General features: G+C 43.0%; 1 protein-coding gene across 2 annotated transcripts in view; it reads right to left on the bottom strand.

Moving 5' to 3' along the window:
- The window catches only part of RELN (reelin), a 444,047-nt gene that overhangs the window by 167,799 nt on the left and 259,220 nt on the right, over positions 1 to 17,028 (bottom strand). For both annotated transcript variants that reach the window (XM_039517535.1, XM_039517540.1), the window contains exon 11: positions 10,692 to 10,837. In XM_039517535.1, coding sequence (XP_039373469.1) covers positions 10,692 to 10,837 — 146 coding nt within the window. The remainder of the gene's footprint in view (positions 1 to 10,691; positions 10,838 to 17,028) is intronic.

The raw sequence follows: 17,028 nt of genomic DNA, 5'->3' as shown, positions 1-17,028 counted from the left end.
CTGCTCAAGGGAGAGGACGCAAACTGCAGTATCTCTCCAGGGAGCTGCTACAGAACCCAACCCCAGAAGCAAGGTCTGCCGAGCCCCAAATGGACTGCAGGTGGCCTGACCAACCCAGAGAGGAGGCTACACCATCAGGGCTATGCTGCCTGAAGACCCCAGAGACCTGTGGGAACAGTGGCCCATCGCTGGTAAAGACAAGGTAGGAAGCAGCCCAGGGGACTTAGCCTTTGCTCCGGTGGATGAAGCAGAGAACCAGTCAGCGTGTTTTGGAAGGATCCCTACTGATTCGGTGGTGAGTAATCCCGTCACTGCTAGAGCACTGGGCTGGAGCTTGGAGGAGTGGTGCCACCCCCTCCTGTCCCTGAGTGGTGCGCTACTTCCCCAATGGGCCAATAGGTCATGCAACCCCACAGAGGGGTGAGACTTTATTGCCTCTGGCCATTAGGCCTCACTGCCCTGACTGTGAGAGGCTTTTGTATTGACTTGGGCCATTAGGCTGCACTTCCCCGACTGTAAGGGGTTCTTGTATTGACTCTGGCCATTAGGCAACACTATCCCGACTGTAAGGGGTTCTTGTATTGACTCTGGCCATTAGGGAACACTATCCTGACTGTAAAGGGTTCTTGTACTGACGCTGGTCATTAGGGAATACTACCCTGACTATTCTTGTACTGACTCTTGCCATTAGGCCACCCTGCCCTGACAGTGAGGGTTACTTTATTGGCACAGCTGATGCAGCAGATCACCAGTCAGCACCAGCTCCATATGACCCAGCATCAGGAGAAACAACAGCAGCTGCTGCAAGAGTTGGCAGCCCAGCACCAGACCCAGCAGGAATGCCTAGTCCAACAGATGGCGACATGGCTACGGCTGGCAAGACTGTCGAGGCCCGTCCTCACAGGGATAGGGCCAGGGAATACCCTGGTGGGACTACTCATGAGCCTCACCAAGATGGGGCCTGGTGATGATCCCGAGGCTTTCTTTGTTACTTCTGAACGGGTTTCTACAGATGTCTGTTGGCCTCCTGAAGACTGGGCCACCCTACTGGCCCCCTATTTGACTAACCAGGTGCAAATCGCCTACCACAACCTGGCTCCTCGTGAGGCCTTGGATTACTCCCGTCCGAAAGCCGCCATATTAGACCATACCCGTATTAGCCTGGAGACCTACCAACAGTGGTTCTGCAAAGATCGGTAGCCTCCGGGAGCTCGACCACGATCTGTGGCCCAATGCTTGCGGGACTATTGCTGGAGATGGCTGAATCCAGAGAATCCAGGTGGCGGAACCCATAGCATTGGAACAATTCACACAGATCCTCCCAGTGGGGGCAAAGGAGTGGGTACCACGCCACCACCCAATGGCCCTGAATGAAGCTGTCTCTTTGATGGAGGATTACCTGGCCACTGAAGGACCCGAATGTCAACCCCCCAAATCAGAAGGACCGCAAGGGTGAAGCTGGAACCCTGAGGCTCGGCAACCAAGACCTGAAATGGGGAGACCTCACAGTAAACCCAGCTTAGTGGGGCCCTCATGGATCACCGGCGGGAGCCGGGCCATACACTTAAACCTGTGGGGTGAAGGAACTTCTCCGGGCACGTCAGGAACTCCAGGACACAGCACAAGTCCCCAAAGGGCATTGCTATGAGTGTGGACAAGAGGGGCACTTTTGGTGGGACTCTCTATTTATAGACTGTGCCTATGGTCAAGTGTGGACAGCAGACCACCGAGCCCAGAAAAAGGGCCCGACCAAACTCCTAGTGTCCGGGCGGGTGGATGGTACCCCAGTGATGGCCCTCATTGACTCAGGCTGCAGCCAGATGCTGGTCTGGGCCAGCCTGGTGGACTCCCCAGATCTAGAGGCGGCACCGATATATATGCAATGCATCCATGGGGAGGTGCAACCATATTGCACTACCAAGGTATGCCAGAAGATAGGCCAACACAAGGAACAGTGTAGGGTGGGCTTAGCTCCAACTTTGGTGTACACGGTGGTCTTAGGATGTGATTGGCCTTGGTTCAGTGAAATCCTGCGAGCATGAGAGGATTGGACTTTGGAGCAAGAGAAGTCAGGGTCTATAAGGAAGGATTCCTGGGCCAAGGGTGGCAGGACGACCTGGATGAGGGTCCCTCCAGCCAGACTAGAAGCCACCATGCCCTATGGGGCCCTAGACAACGGAGCGAGTCAGCCAACAGTGGCTGGAGCTAGATGGGGATTTCCTTCAGGAACAGAGGGAAGACCTGACCTTGAGAGCAAGTTCAGGAGGTGGGAGACCAGGTGGACATCGGCCTAAGATGACTCCAGGGACCACACTTTGAGATCCACAATGATCGCCTCTATTGGGTGTCCCAAGTTCCGCAGACCAGAGAGGAACTCTGCTAACTGCTGGTTCCCAAGAGGTTCCATTGAGAGCTTTTATGATTGGCCCAAGCAGTGCCCTGGACTGGCCACATGGGACGAGAGAAGACCCTGCAATGTGTATCACTGAGGTTCTTCTGGTCTGGCATACACCAGGAAGTGCGGGATTTCTGTGCTTTGTGCACAGAATGTCAGCACACAGATCCAAAGGGGGTACAGTGGGCGCCTCTGATTCCATTCCCGGTAGTGGGAGTATCCTTCAAACGGATCGGCCTAGATCTAGTGGGACCCTTGGAGAAGAGTGCCGGGTTCCAGTATACCCTAGTGGTAGCGACTACGTGACCCGCTATCTGGAGGCCATCCTGCTACAGACCATCACAGCTCCTGCCATAGCCGCAGAGCTTCTGAACATTTTTGCCAGGGTTGGGCTACCCAGGGAAATATTGACTGACTGTGGAACAAACATCTCTTACAAACTGATGGCTGAATTGTGTCGTCTATTAAACATATGCCCTCAAGACATCGGTATACCATCCACAGATTGACAGCCTAGTGGAACATGCTCAGGCAGTTCATGGATGACAACCCACAACATTGGGACAAACTACTCCCCTCACTGCTGTTTACGGTGCATGATGTCCCCCAAGCCTCAAGAGGATTCTCCCAGTTTGAGCTCCTTCATGGGAGACAGCCAAGGGGGATCCTAGATCTGCTCCAAGAGACCTCGGAGGAACAAGAGTCGAGGGTCACGGGATCAGTCCCTTACATCCTGCAGCTGCGGGAATGCCTTCGGAAGCTTGGATACTTTGCCCGGGAAAATTTACTCCAGGCCCAGCAGACCCAAGAACTCTGGTACAAGAGGGGGGCCAAGCTATGGACCTTTGAGTCTGGGGACCAGGTTTCGCTCCTACTGCTGTCATCAGAATCTAAGCTGCTAGCCAAATGGCAAGGACCATTCAAGATTGTTTGACAGGTGGGACTGGTGGATTATGAGTTTAGACTCCCTGGACAATGAAAGGATATACCATGTAAACCTCCTGAAGGCCTGAAAGGCCCAGGAAGACCTGCTAATTGCCCCATATCCCCCAGAACCCAAATTGGGGCTGGTAGCCAGGGGATTCCCCAACCCAACACTGATCACAATGGGGCAGGACTTAAGCCCAGAGCAACAAGCGAGGCTACACTGGCTGGTCCAAGACTTCCCCTCCGTTTTATCTTCCTGTCCAGGATGGATGAGTATTACCAGCCACCACATAGACATCATTCCCAGACAGAAGGTCTGCAACCAACATTGCCCATTTCCCCGGAAAATGTGGGAAGTGGTCCAGAAGGAACTCAAGGTGATGCTAGCCCTGAGGATAGTGGAAGTGAATGGGGATGCCCCATAGGCCTAGTCCCAAAGCCCGATGGGACTGTGAGGTTCTGTATAGATTTGGGGGGGCGGTAAATGCCATCTCCCACTTTGATGCCTATCCAATACCCCAGGTAGATGAACTGCTGGAATGACGGGGTAGTTCTAAGATTTTATCAACACTAGATTTGACCAAGGGATACTGGCAAATACCCTTCACCCTGATTTCCAAGAAGACAGCCTTCCCTATGCCATTCGGCCTATACCATTTAATCACCATGCCCTTCGGGTTACATGGGGCCACAGCAACGTTCCAGCGATTGATTGACCAATTATTTCAGCCACACAGGCAGTATGCGGCTGCTTATATCAACAATATTGTGGCCTACAGCACAAGTTGGGAGGAACACCTACAGCATCTCACTGCGGTGCTGCAGGCCCCAAAGTAAGCAGGACTCATTGCAAACCCTGCCAAGTGTCACCTTGGGAGGAAAGAAGTGGGATACATGGGGGGGGGGGCAGGCCAGCTCTATCCCCTGGTGGACAAGGTACAGGCCCTAAGGGATTACCCCACCCCTACAATGAAAAGGAAGCTAAGGCAATTCCTGGGACTGGCTGGCTACTACAGGCGGTTCATGCCAGACTTTGCCACGCTAGCTGCTCCCCTCTCTGACTTCATAAAGAACTCCTGGCCGCAAAATGTCCGGTGATCAGAGGACTGTGAAAAGACCTTCCAGACCTTGAAAGAGCAACTTACCCAGGATCCAGTCCTATTCCACCCTGATTTCTTAAAACCATTTATTTTACAAATGGTTGCCTCAGAAGTGGGGCTAGGGGCTGTGCTATCACAGGAATGAGATTGGGAAGAACACCCTGTGCTGTACCTAAGTCGGAAGCTGTTTCCTCAAGAGGTCAAGTACTCCACCATCGAGAAGGAAGCCCTGGCAGTAAAATGGGCAATAGAGACTTTAAGGTACTACTTGCTAGGGAGCCCCTTTTGGCTACTTACAGACCACACTCTCCTACAATGGATCAACACCATGAAGGATTCAAATGCATGGATTATGAGATGGTACCTGGCCCTCCAACCCTATGAGTTCAGTGTGTTGCACCATCTAGGTAGGGCTCACTCTAACACAGACTCTTTCTCCCAGGTGGGAGGGAAGGACAATGGGGAAAGACCCCCACTGAGTACTGTCTTGAGGGGTAGGGTGTATGATGGGGTGCACCTACAGATGTTAACTGTTCATTGTGGACTGAGGAAGCCACACCCCTTCGCCTCTGCTGGGCATGCTCAGCCTGGAGGCAAGATATAAAGGGAAGCAGCCAAGCTCAGTCTGGGCAGGCTGCTGAAGGGAGAGGACGCAGACTGAAGGCTCTCTCCAAGGTGCTGCTACAGGACCTGACCCCAGAAGCAAAGCCTGCCGAGCCCCAGATGGATTCCAGGTGGCCTGACCAACCCAGAGAGGAGGCTGTGCCATCAGGTGCTACGCAGCCTGAAGACCCCCGAGATCTGTGGGAACAGTGGCCCATTGCCGGTGAAGACAGGGTAGGAAGCAGCCCAGGGGACTTAGCCTTTGCTCTGGTGGATGAACCAGAGAACCAGTCAGCGTGTTTTGGAAGGATCCCTGCTGACTCGGTATTGAGTAATCCTGCCACTGCCAGGGCCCTGGGCTGGGGCTTGGGAGAGCTGGGCGGGCCCAAGTCCCCCTACTTGGGGTACCACACCCCTCCAAGTGGCGCCCTACTTCTCCAATGGGCCAATAGGCCATGCAACCCCACAGAGTGGTGCAACTTTATTGCCTCTGGCCATTAGAACTCACTGCCCTGACTGAGAGGGGCTTTTGTACTGACTAGGGACATTAGGCTACACTACCCTGGTTGTAGGGGGCTCGTATATTGATTCTGGCCATTAGGCCACCCTGCCCTGACAGTGAGGGTTGCTTTATCATCTCTGGCCATTGGGCCATGCAACCCTGACTGTAAGGGGTTTTGGTACTGATTCCATCCATTAGGCCACACTGCCCTGGGTGGAAGGGCAGCTCTGCTGACTCCAGCCACTAGGCCGTAATACCAAGTTCCACAGTAGGGTCTTCCGCATAGGACTTAACCAGCTGCAGTACAGCCTCTTCCCTCTCTTGTGACCAGACACCCGGTGATGGGGTACACCTACCCTGCGACCCTCCCTATATTTGTTTTTATTTTTTCTTTTAATCTTTGTAGGGCAGCTAATTAAAAGTCTGAAGTTGAAAATTCATACAATTTGATTCCTGGTTAAACATCCTTAACACTGCAAAATCCCCATTAAGCAAAATTCTTACTAATATTGTTCCCATTAAACATCAGTCATTACCATTCACTGTCATTCAGCTAAATTGGTTTCCTGTGAGGCATCACAATAAAATAGCAATCCTGATTAAGTAGACTCCACACAGTATATCTCTAGGACTTTGCATTTGGAAGCCATGGAAAATTGCATGTATATGAGCTCTTTTTTTCCACCTTGAATAATTAGTTTTGAACATATTCAGAATGTGTCAGTAAATCAAGGTAATTTGTGGGGAAATTATGCAGTTAATATGTCCTCAGTGATATGTATGGAATTTCTTATCCCAAGGAACTGCAAAATTGATACTTAATACTTTTACTGATTACATAATAAAAGAAGCCTTAAAATCCTGTATATTAAAGATTCTGAATCCCTTAATGAAACTTCCTACCAAAATGAACACTTTTCTGAATACAGAATTTCATTAGAAGTAGAAAACTAATAGGAAGTTAATGGGTCATATTCTTCCCTGTGTAACTTCAGACACTTTGGTGGATGAATTTTTAACTAAAGTATTTTTAAGGAATCAAAAGACACATTCTTCCAAAGTAGCAGCACTAAGGAAAATCATAATATTAAAATGGTGTTTAGGGTGCAAAATTCAGAAGTAATTAACAATAGGGTTTTTGTTTTGTTTTTACTTAAGCAGCTACTTGGAATTTTTTATAGGAAATCAGATTGGTGAGTCACATTTATAGAGACATGAAGACTTCATTTAGTACCCACATACAAACAAATATAACTGCAACCGTAGAAAAGCAATATAAATATAGCAAAACAACCTTTAGCATTGCACATACAATTTTAGGGAGACCATCAGAAGTGAAGATGGAAAGAGCAGGGTATGGAGAAGCACTGTAAATGGCAATGACAATAAGATTTCCACTCTCCTGTCATCCCGATAACCCAATTAGGGTTGGTCAGACAATCTTTTATAACCCTTTTTCCTCACATTCCCACACTTCCAGAACCATATTGGATGAGGCCTCAGCCTTTTGCCCATGTTTGCTATTCTGAGGGACCATAATTAGTGGTCCAACTGCTAATGTAAGCTATTTGCTTCAATACATTTCCCAATAGTTTTGACACGTGAATGCCATTGCTCCGTGGTTACATATACCAGAAAGCCCCTTAACTAAGTCTGCTAATTTAAAATCAAAACTGTTATTTTGCTGTTTGTGTTTATTACAAGACACAAACTGCTAAATCTCATATTCACTGGTAGCAGAGAACCAGTCAGGACCCCCAGAGTTCCACCAGTCAGATCCCAGGACTGGAATCCTTTGTTGGAGTCAAGTTAGTTGTTCTGATGCTTGTGGACAGGTTGGCACTTACTGGCTCCTAAGAACCGTCTAGATAACGGTTCAAGACCCGTAGTCCCTGGCTCAGAGTGACTGTGTAGTCATAAACTAGCACATAGTGAACAGTATTTTATTTCTGTATTTGTACTCCCTGCTGTATTTTTTTAATTGTAAGTCACTTCTAAATATGTTTGAAAATTAGGCTCCTTTTCTACTTAAGATGGCATCCATATCAAAACAATTGACTTAAATGGACCTAATCTGTTTTACACCAGCTAAGAATATGGCTAGTAAGTACCCTGTCTACAGAAAAAAACAGATGTCCACTACAAGTCACCATTTTCCAGTTCTCTGAAAGAAGAAGAAAATAAAGGCCAAAAGGGCATCAGACATATGGTTCACTTAGCAACCCTTCCCACACATACTCATGTTTTGTTGTTGTATAAAAACTTGTTCTGAAATGAAAAGGATAACAGCAAAGAGCACAAGACAAAACAGATCAAGAGTTAGTTATTTAGATTGGGAATAAGTTTACATTTCCCTTCCCCCCCTAAACTCAAAAATAAGCTCAAGAGTTCACATAACATATTTGCATATATTACACACAGCATAAGCAGCATGTGATTTGGTAGCTGCTAATGAAATTATGTGTCTTATAAGTTGAAACCAGTGTTCAGAAGAAATGACATAAATTACAAGTCTGTTTTACAGCTACCCTGGGGCTGCAGTAACTAATATAATCCTCACTTTTTTTTAAACAGAAAAAGTCATTTTACTAAGTGCATCCAATTTGTTGTTGTTCTGGTTTGTTTTGCTTTTTACCCAGAATTTCTCTCTTTTGTCCCACTTCATGGCTTCACCCCGCAAAGTGCCATTGGGAATGGCTGCATGGTGTCCACTTTTGCAAATAATAAAGAGGCAGGAAGGGGTGAAGCCAGGATTTAGTGAGGTTACAGAACAATTTGAATGGTTGAAAAAATGGCCAGATGTTGGGAAATTGATGTTCATTATTAAGAAACTGCATTTGGGGAGGCCCAACAAGCAGGAGAAATGCTCAGTAAATGGATTCAAATTATATGAGAGACACAGAGGGAGCTACAACACAGAGCTGAAATGAAGAGAGCCACAATGGTGTTAAGTTAATATTTACCACAGGGGCCAAAGCTACCTCCCAAGAACTGGGAAAAACTATGGTAACCAAAGATACCACTTAATTGTCACTGTTTGAAAGATGTTGATTTTTAATGTACCCATAGGCTTGTATAAGCAGAGAGCACTTAAAATGATCTACATGCACAGAGGAGTATAATGCTTGCTTATGATGTGACTGTTCTCTTTTTACTATTAATAATGACATTTATTAATTATTATTAATACTAATTATTATTAATTATAATTGTTGTTGTAATGAAGAGAAAAAGCCTGGAGAAGAACTGGCTGTTGGACACCTGATTATGTTGTACTTAGATCCTTCATTAATAGTATCTTTGATAATAGTTATTTGATGTGTAAGCTTAGGTAAGATAAGTAGTTTTACTATGTCTCAGTTTCCCTATCTGTACAATGGAGATAATGTGATACTTACTTTGCTTTGTAAAACACTTTGAGCTTATTTGATGAAAAATGCCATATAGGAGCTAAATATTATTATTATTATTATTCTCATAGTGAGTTCATAGAATGTGGGAACAGACAGTATAAAGATACTAAGATAAAGCTGCTTGGCAAAACAAAAAAGGTAGATACTTGGGATTGAAAAATCACAGCTTGTTATATTTACTGAGGCGCAAGAGGGATAAGTCAAGATGAATCCTTTTGTCTTTCTATCTAAACTTCTTTTATTTTTATATTCTGTATAATGTAAAACCATTCTTTAAACTAAATTTCCCCCAAGCTGGGGCTAAATTATGATGCAGTTTTGCTGGGAGTTCTGGGAAGAAGCTCTTAGGCCAGTTGCTACCATTAAATATTATGGCATCTATTTTCAACTTAGGCATGTGCAAGTGTATGCAAATAACTGCATGTGCTGTTATGCACAGAAATACCCAGTGCACACATACACATGAGATATTTATGTATACACATGCCCAACATGCTCATGCACACAGGCCAAAATGTTCAAAGAAATTGGTCTAAAGTCAGGCACCCAAAGTCATTTTTGACATGTAACGTAAATAAATGGTTGATTTTAATGGCTGGGAAGTCAATGGGATCTGTGGGTGCTCAATACTGTCAATCAGGAAATTGATTTATGGCAAGTGCCCAAAAATGGATTTGGGTGCCTGACTTTAAATATCTTCTGAACATTTTGGACTTATGATATTTCATGTATAACTTGGTTGTACACAATTGTATGCAAGTATCCATGCCAAATTAGAAAATCTGACTGTGTATGTCAAGCTTCCAATTCCCCGTCTGTAACCACTACTCTATATTCTTTACAAAACCAAGGGCTTGATCCAAAGCCCATTGTTATCAATGAAAAGAGTCCTGTTGACTTCGTGGGCATTGGATCAGGCCCTGTGGACCCTGTTTCAGGTCCAAACACTCTCTCACTCACCAGCTGTATATTTAAAGAAAAAATACTGGGCCAGATCGTCATTTATGGCCATAGAACCTTAAATACAGCTGAGGAGGGGTACACAAGTACCCTTTCCATTCCATCAGTCCAGGAACTGCTCTTCACCAGGTTAATCTCCCTAAACCTGGGGCTGCTGTAACCCTCCACTAGCTACAAGGGAACATAACAGTTGCCCAGGTTTACTAGGGCAGGGCAAAGTCCTGGCCATGCCTCCTATGCTTGCAGTGAAGAGGAGGGGTGGCAGCTGCCCTATAACACCTCTGCATCCTCCCATGCAGAAGTGATTCTCCCTATTTCCCCAAGATTTAGGACTGGTTTGTGTAGCCAGAGTTTGGCTCAGTATGGGGACCATTTTGTCCAACACTGACAGTAACAAGATTATGTTTTGCTCGAGGGAAAGTTTGAGTTTTTCAAAAGATTTGATTTCGTCCAACTGTGTATTTTTAATGCTAATTTGTAGCAGAAGTGGAAAACATTGCAACACTGAACATTCCTAATGTAGCACTATGAAGTTCATCACACAACTTTTGTCTATTTAGACATCTAGAGACAAAATAGTCTGGAATCAGACAGGACCTAATGACCCTCCCCCTGACTTCTTCATCTCTAAAACCTATAATTACCAACATTTTTTTACTGCTTTTTATTTTAGCAACAGACACATTACAAATACACTGCAGAGAGCAAATGCAATTCTCAGTTGAAGTTTCCTTATCTCCTGGAGTAATATTGCATGCACACTTATAGCACTGGAGATAACAAGCACTCACCCTTTAGGCTGGCTCTCAAACTCCTCTGCCCACTGCTCCTGGGTATCCTCAGTGGAAAGATCCACATCTCGGGTTGTGGCAAAATTGAACTCACTGCCTTCAGTTCCATGGAAATAAATGGAGTTTCCATCTGATTGACAGCTATGCTATAGATAAAAGGAAAATGCAAGAGATGGTTGTTTAAATGTGTTCTGTTTTTAATGGCAGCTGTCTTGCTCATGTACAATCAGAGCTCTGAGAAAGTCACTAAATTATTTATCATGGACACCTGAAACAAAACAAAAAATAGTTTGTTCATTCTTTATCTTTCTTGAACAACTCCCAGTTATTACTGCCTCTCAATGTCATATTTTCTATTTTCTTCAATTTCAGTCCTCTGTAAAGTGTATAACTTTGTTTTCATAATAATAACAATTTTAAAGCATTACATTGCATCTATCTCAGACCAAAAATCACATTCATATGTTCAAATAACTTAGCAGTATATTAAATCTAGAGTGGATGTTTTGCCTGTTTAGAGGTTCAGAGACATGTCTTGAGACAAATGCCAGATCTTCTATGCCTGAATGTTTGCCAATGGAGTATTGTGGTTTGTTATTAGTGGTAGTATAAATGATATTAAATAAATAAATTAGATTTAAATAACATAACTTTTGGACGTTTGACATTTATGAATGAAAAAAACTATTGCATATGTTTAATTCAAACATATTATTTTCTGTCAGCACCATGTTCCTGAGAGTCTATTATTATTAATTTGTATTACAGTAAAACACACAAGCTGAACTGAGTTGGAAGCCCTCTGGGCTGAACTCTGTATAAACGCAAAGCAGGAAGCAGTTCCTGCCCTGAAGAGCATGCAGTCTAAAGAGACTGGGGGAAGGAAAGGGTGGGGAGGAAAAGGAAACATTATTATTCCCAGATGGGAACTGAGGCACAGAGAGATTAAGTGAGTTGCTCAAGTTGACACATGAAATTGGTAGCAGAGATATGAAATCAGCACAGATCTCCTGAATCCCAGTCTGAAAGAACATCCTTTCTCCAATCTTTTTAATATTCCCTTTCTACAAAATACTCTTGGTCTGTGAAAGATGCCTTTCATCTGCATTAAAAATTCAGAGCAAAACAATATATCTTTTCTTCTTTCTGAAATCCCAATTTTGCTGGTGGCTAAAATTTCCCCATTTCTAGTGACTGGATGAAAGGGGGTAAATTTTCAAAATGTGAGAAAGTTGATCAAGGAACTTAGTAGCATACAATTTCTGTTATTAAAATAATTAGTTTTAAACACTTTTCAAGAGAGCCTCGGGTATATTAAAAACTGAAGGATGAAACAAGAATTAGTTAATTAGAATAATTTTCCATTCTTATCACAATTCATAAGAATGAGATACAATAATGAGATTTCATACTCTGGGAATTATTGCTGGATGTGAAATCACATTGACCTTTTCAGTGTAATCTATGCTGGCTCCTCTAACTCAAACCCCTCATAACTGGTGACTGTGTCTGTAAAGGGGGATGAGTATGCTGCCCAACTAAACTAATAAGAATGAAAAAAGGTCAAGGTAGTGCCAGGGTAATTCCATAACTTATATAAGATATAGGGTGTGGAAAGCAATGGAAAATTGCACAATATTTCTTTTAATAATTTCATAAGAACAAAGTAAAAATGATGATGCTTTGTAGCATTCCACAGCTCATCTTCAATTTAATACTGTGAGAGCAAATTTAAATTGAAGAGAGTTTGCCAATGATTTTCAAATTTGGGTACCTAAAGTTAGGCTGTTTAGTTCATATTTAGGCTTGTAAATAAGAGACCCAATATTCAGAGATGTAGAGTACCTGCAGCTTTCATTACTAGAGAAGTAACCACGTCTGAATTTCGCTCATTGACTTTTTGGTCTAAGGGCATGCAGATTCTTGCTATATTGATGTTGGAATGACAGACAGTCAGTTTCAGTGCAAAATAAGAACTACTCAACTTCATATAGAGAACAAAACATGGTATAAAGAGAAATTTCAGCAGTTGAAATAAGTAAACTTCTGTGAATATATTTAGCCCCAAATAGAGGTCAAAGCAGTTATGAGATTTAGAAATGCTGATAAGCCATGAGCTATGTTTACCCTAGAAAATAACAAGAATTCTACCATAAATACACAATAATGCTTGAAACAGTCAAGAAACTACCACAACACTTTAAATATGGGACAACCCAACATACCTACAACTGAAAGAAAAAAATTATTTTCACTGGGTTGTGACACAAAGTATGTATTGATAGCAACTATTATCTGAACACATACCTCTCTGAAAAAGCATCCCTTGTACTTCATTGTTATTATATACTACATTGTTATAAAATGTATTTTGCTTGTCTATTTTAATACCTTTTATGTTTGCATATATTGCTCACTTGAGACTTAAGAGTAAAATTCATTTGTTTATTTTGTTACTTGATTTTCAGTATATCCATTTACAGAATGGGGAGGAAGCTGGCCATTTATCAGTCATTCAATCTGCCACAAAATTCTTTTTTTTATGCTCAGGAATAGTGAAAATGAATATACAGAATGAAAATTTAATCCTTAGGCTGCAGGAGCCACCTTTTCAAGTTCGTACGGTCTTGTTTTATCTTTTACTAAACAGACAGAACTTAAAGTAGAGAGAATTATCTACTATAGTTGCATATAGACACTGGAGCATCATTTATAGATCTAGTATATTTCTCAGTTGGCAAGTTACAACCAAGCATTCATTTGATAGCTGACTATACCATTTGTAATTACTTACTTGATGAAAGCCAGCAATTAAAATCTACCTCAAACAGATGTAACCACATTAGCATTTAATGGCTAGTATGTCCTTCTGCAGTCTACAGTAATATTTATTGTGCTAAGTGTGACGGAGTTTCCATTAAAGTCGTCTGGATAAGTAAATAGTCATTTTGACTACAGGGTCAAAAAAAAGTCATTTATATTGTGATGTACTGCAGCTGTGTGTGGAAGCTTTGCAAAATTCAACAGGACACAAAGCTATAACTTATCTAATTAGGTCTATAAAACTGTGTTTTTTACTTTTAGATAAAGCTATGTTGTCTGTGTTGTGTGTGTGTGTGTGTGTGTATTTCATACTTCTTTTAGATGTTAATTTACTACACAACTCAAATTGACCTTTGTTCAGGTTAACTTTGGCTGTAGTCAACTTTTTCACCTGTGAGACAGCCACATGCGAGAGAAAGTTTAAACTGAGGTTTATGGGTTTATTGTTATTTGAGTTACCAATGAAGCCAAAGCCCATGAAAGGGAGTGGCAAAGATGTTCAAAATTGAGGCTTGGATTTTTAACAGAATCTAAAGGAGCCAGGTACCCCTATGCCATTAAAATCCCTACCTGAGTATCTAAAGTTGGGTACCTAGAAATCCATACTGGGGTACCTAAATATACGTGGTCTGGTTTTTAAAGGCGCTGAACACCCATAGTTTCTATTAGTTACAATGGGAGCAGTGGGTACTCATCAGCACCTTTGAAAATCAGCTCAGCATGTGTGTATTCTGTTCAGAGAAAGATGTGAACTCCATTGATTTACTGATTTTTGGTCTTGATCTGAGCCTTCAAAAGTCTCACTCTGACCTACCATGTTATCTGTGAGATTTGTTTTCCTTTTATAACCATCCTCAGTTAGTGCTTAATTTCTGATTTACATGTAAAGTTTTTCTTTTTCTTTTACCTTTCAAGTTATTACTCTTAGTGCTTGGTATTGCTCATTTTTGTTTGTTATAGTCAATTCATAGCATTTTGAGCCTTACAAAAACACTTAACTAAATTTTCAATCAAGCAAAGCTCTACCAACACACTTCACTTCTGACCTGTGCCACCTCCCCAACAATGTCAGTTTGTTCAATCATCTAACAGACTGCTGACTGTGCTGAATTACAGTGTGCATTTGTGATAGGGCTCACTCTGTACTCTGGGGACTAAAGTAAGCCCATCAAATTCATTTTCTCTTTTGATCAAAATAGGATTTGAATCCAGGCCTCTAGGAGTGAACAGTTACTGTTTTTACTAATGTTCTATGTCACCTCATTCCCAAAGTACATATTCCTTGTCAGGTTGTAATTATTTGCAGTATTTAAAGTATTTAAATCTAGTTCTAATGGGTTTTATATTAAAGAAAGAAAAGTACTAAAATGTGAGCAATTAAGGTATTATGAACCAAATCCATAACTGGTATAATGGGAAGGCATAATTCCACTGATGTCAATGGAGTTGCACCTGCTTTTTACAGAAGTTAATTTGGCCTTGCGTTTAAGATACTGGACATCTTTTATCTAAATTATCAATTTAAGAATCAATGCTCTCAGTTACATTTTGATTTATACTTTTTTGAATGTGTATTCAACATTAGATTAAATTGCTAAATAATATTTGTAATTCAAGAGACCATATGATATCAGAATATTTCCCTCTGTTGTTATGGAAGCACCAATTGCAGTTCCATAGTTAAGGCTGAGTTGAATTTAGCATTTAAAGCAGGGATTCAATCACATACGAAGCATACACCATATCATCCCCCAAATTACAGCATTCACTCTGAGTACAAAATCAATTTTCTGACAATTTACAATTATATAGCTTAGTTTATGAGTTAAAATTAATTTAGAAAATGGATCCTTTAAGAAATTAAAAACCTGCATCATTCCATAGTTTTTTTTCCAAATTATCTTAATACTAGAATAATTATTCCCATATAGTTCAAACTCACTGAAGTTATGTGCCTAGGCTACTTCTGAAAACTTTGTTTTAGGATTAATGGTCATTTTTTGTTATTCTTCATAACTGAAAGTTTCTTTAGCAGAGGCTGACAATTTAATGTTCTTCTACAGAAAATTCCATCACCTCTTTTAATAAACTGGCCACCTCCTATTATTCTCAATGGATGTCAGGCTACCGGACTACCATTAGCAAAATTGTGGATTTCAGAATGGTCTCTGCCTCCCATGGTTGCCAATAAGAGTGAAGCCAGGCTGTCCTCAGGGAAGATGGCAGCTCCAAGAAAATGAAAAATGAAAAAAAAACCGAATATATGTTTAAAAATCAATTTAATCTAATCTAGTACTACAAATACCCATTACATACTAACTGCAACTGTATGGCGATTGCATACCATAAAGACAAAATTAAGGTTGCTTGGGTGTCTTAGCTGTGCATTCTCATATCTCAACATACATGGATTCCTTTTCAGTTTAACCTTAACTCTGAATTTCCTGAGTTTCTTATGCATGATTTTTAGTTAATTACAACATCCCTCTAATGCTTTAGTGCTAAAGTTACTGCCTGTATTCAATACTGACTCCAGTTTAACCTAGGTTTTAGCTGAGATTTTTTTTTGTACATAAGTTGCTCCATTAAATATGTCCTTTAAATTGCAGCTGTGGTATTATGTTAAGTTGTGTTATGTTGTATCACATGGCAATGCAATATGCAATGGCTAAAATCTAAATGAACAACACATTTTTGGAGTGGATACAACTATCAGTTTGTCTAGCAAATACTGGCCCACTTTTTGGCATATTATCAATAGACTAGGCATCCCTCTAAAAGCTTATAACTTGAATTATCCATGGGCGTTTCAAATCCAGGAATAAAAAAATCTTCCACAGCACCAGGGGCGGCTCCAGGCATCAGCATGCCAAGTGTGTGCTTGGGGCGGCAAGCCACGGGGGGCGCTCTGCCGGTCGTTGTGAGGGCAGCAGGCAGGCTGCCTTCGGCGGCATGCCTGCGGAGGGTCTGCTGGTCCCACGGCTTCGGCGGACCTCCCGCAGGCAAGCCGCCGAATCCGCGGGACTGAGGACCTCCCGCAGGCAAGCCGCGGAAGGCAGCCTGCCTGCTGTGCTTGGCAGGGGCGGCTCTAGCAATTTCGCTGCCCCAAGCACAGCAGCATGCTGCGGGGGGCGCTCTGGTGGTCACCGGTCCCGCGGCTCCAGTGGACCTCCTGCAGACATGCCTGCGGAGGGTCCGCTGGTCCCGCGGCTCCGGTGGACCTCCCGCAGGTGTGCCTGCGGAGGGTCCGCTGGTCCCGCGGCTCCGGTGGACCTCCTGAAGGCACACCTGCGGGAGGTCCACCGGAGCTGCCTGCCACCATCCCGGTGACAGGCAGAGCGCCCCCCGCAGTGTGCCGCCCCAAGCACACGTTTGGCGCGCTGGGGTCTGGAGTCGGCCCTGGTGCTTGGGGCGGCAAAATACCTAGAGCTGCCCCTGCACAGCACAATATGAGGACATTAGATAATCATTTGAAGATAATGACTATGGGAAAGAGCACAGAATGGTTTCAGAA

Source organism: Mauremys reevesii, linkage group 1, assembly GCF_016161935.1.
Source record: "Mauremys reevesii isolate NIE-2019 linkage group 1, ASM1616193v1, whole genome shotgun sequence".
NCBI lineage: Eukaryota > Metazoa > Chordata > Testudines > Geoemydidae > Mauremys > Mauremys reevesii.
Note: the sequence above shows the minus strand (reverse complement) of the source record. Positions and strands in the feature narration are given on the sequence as shown.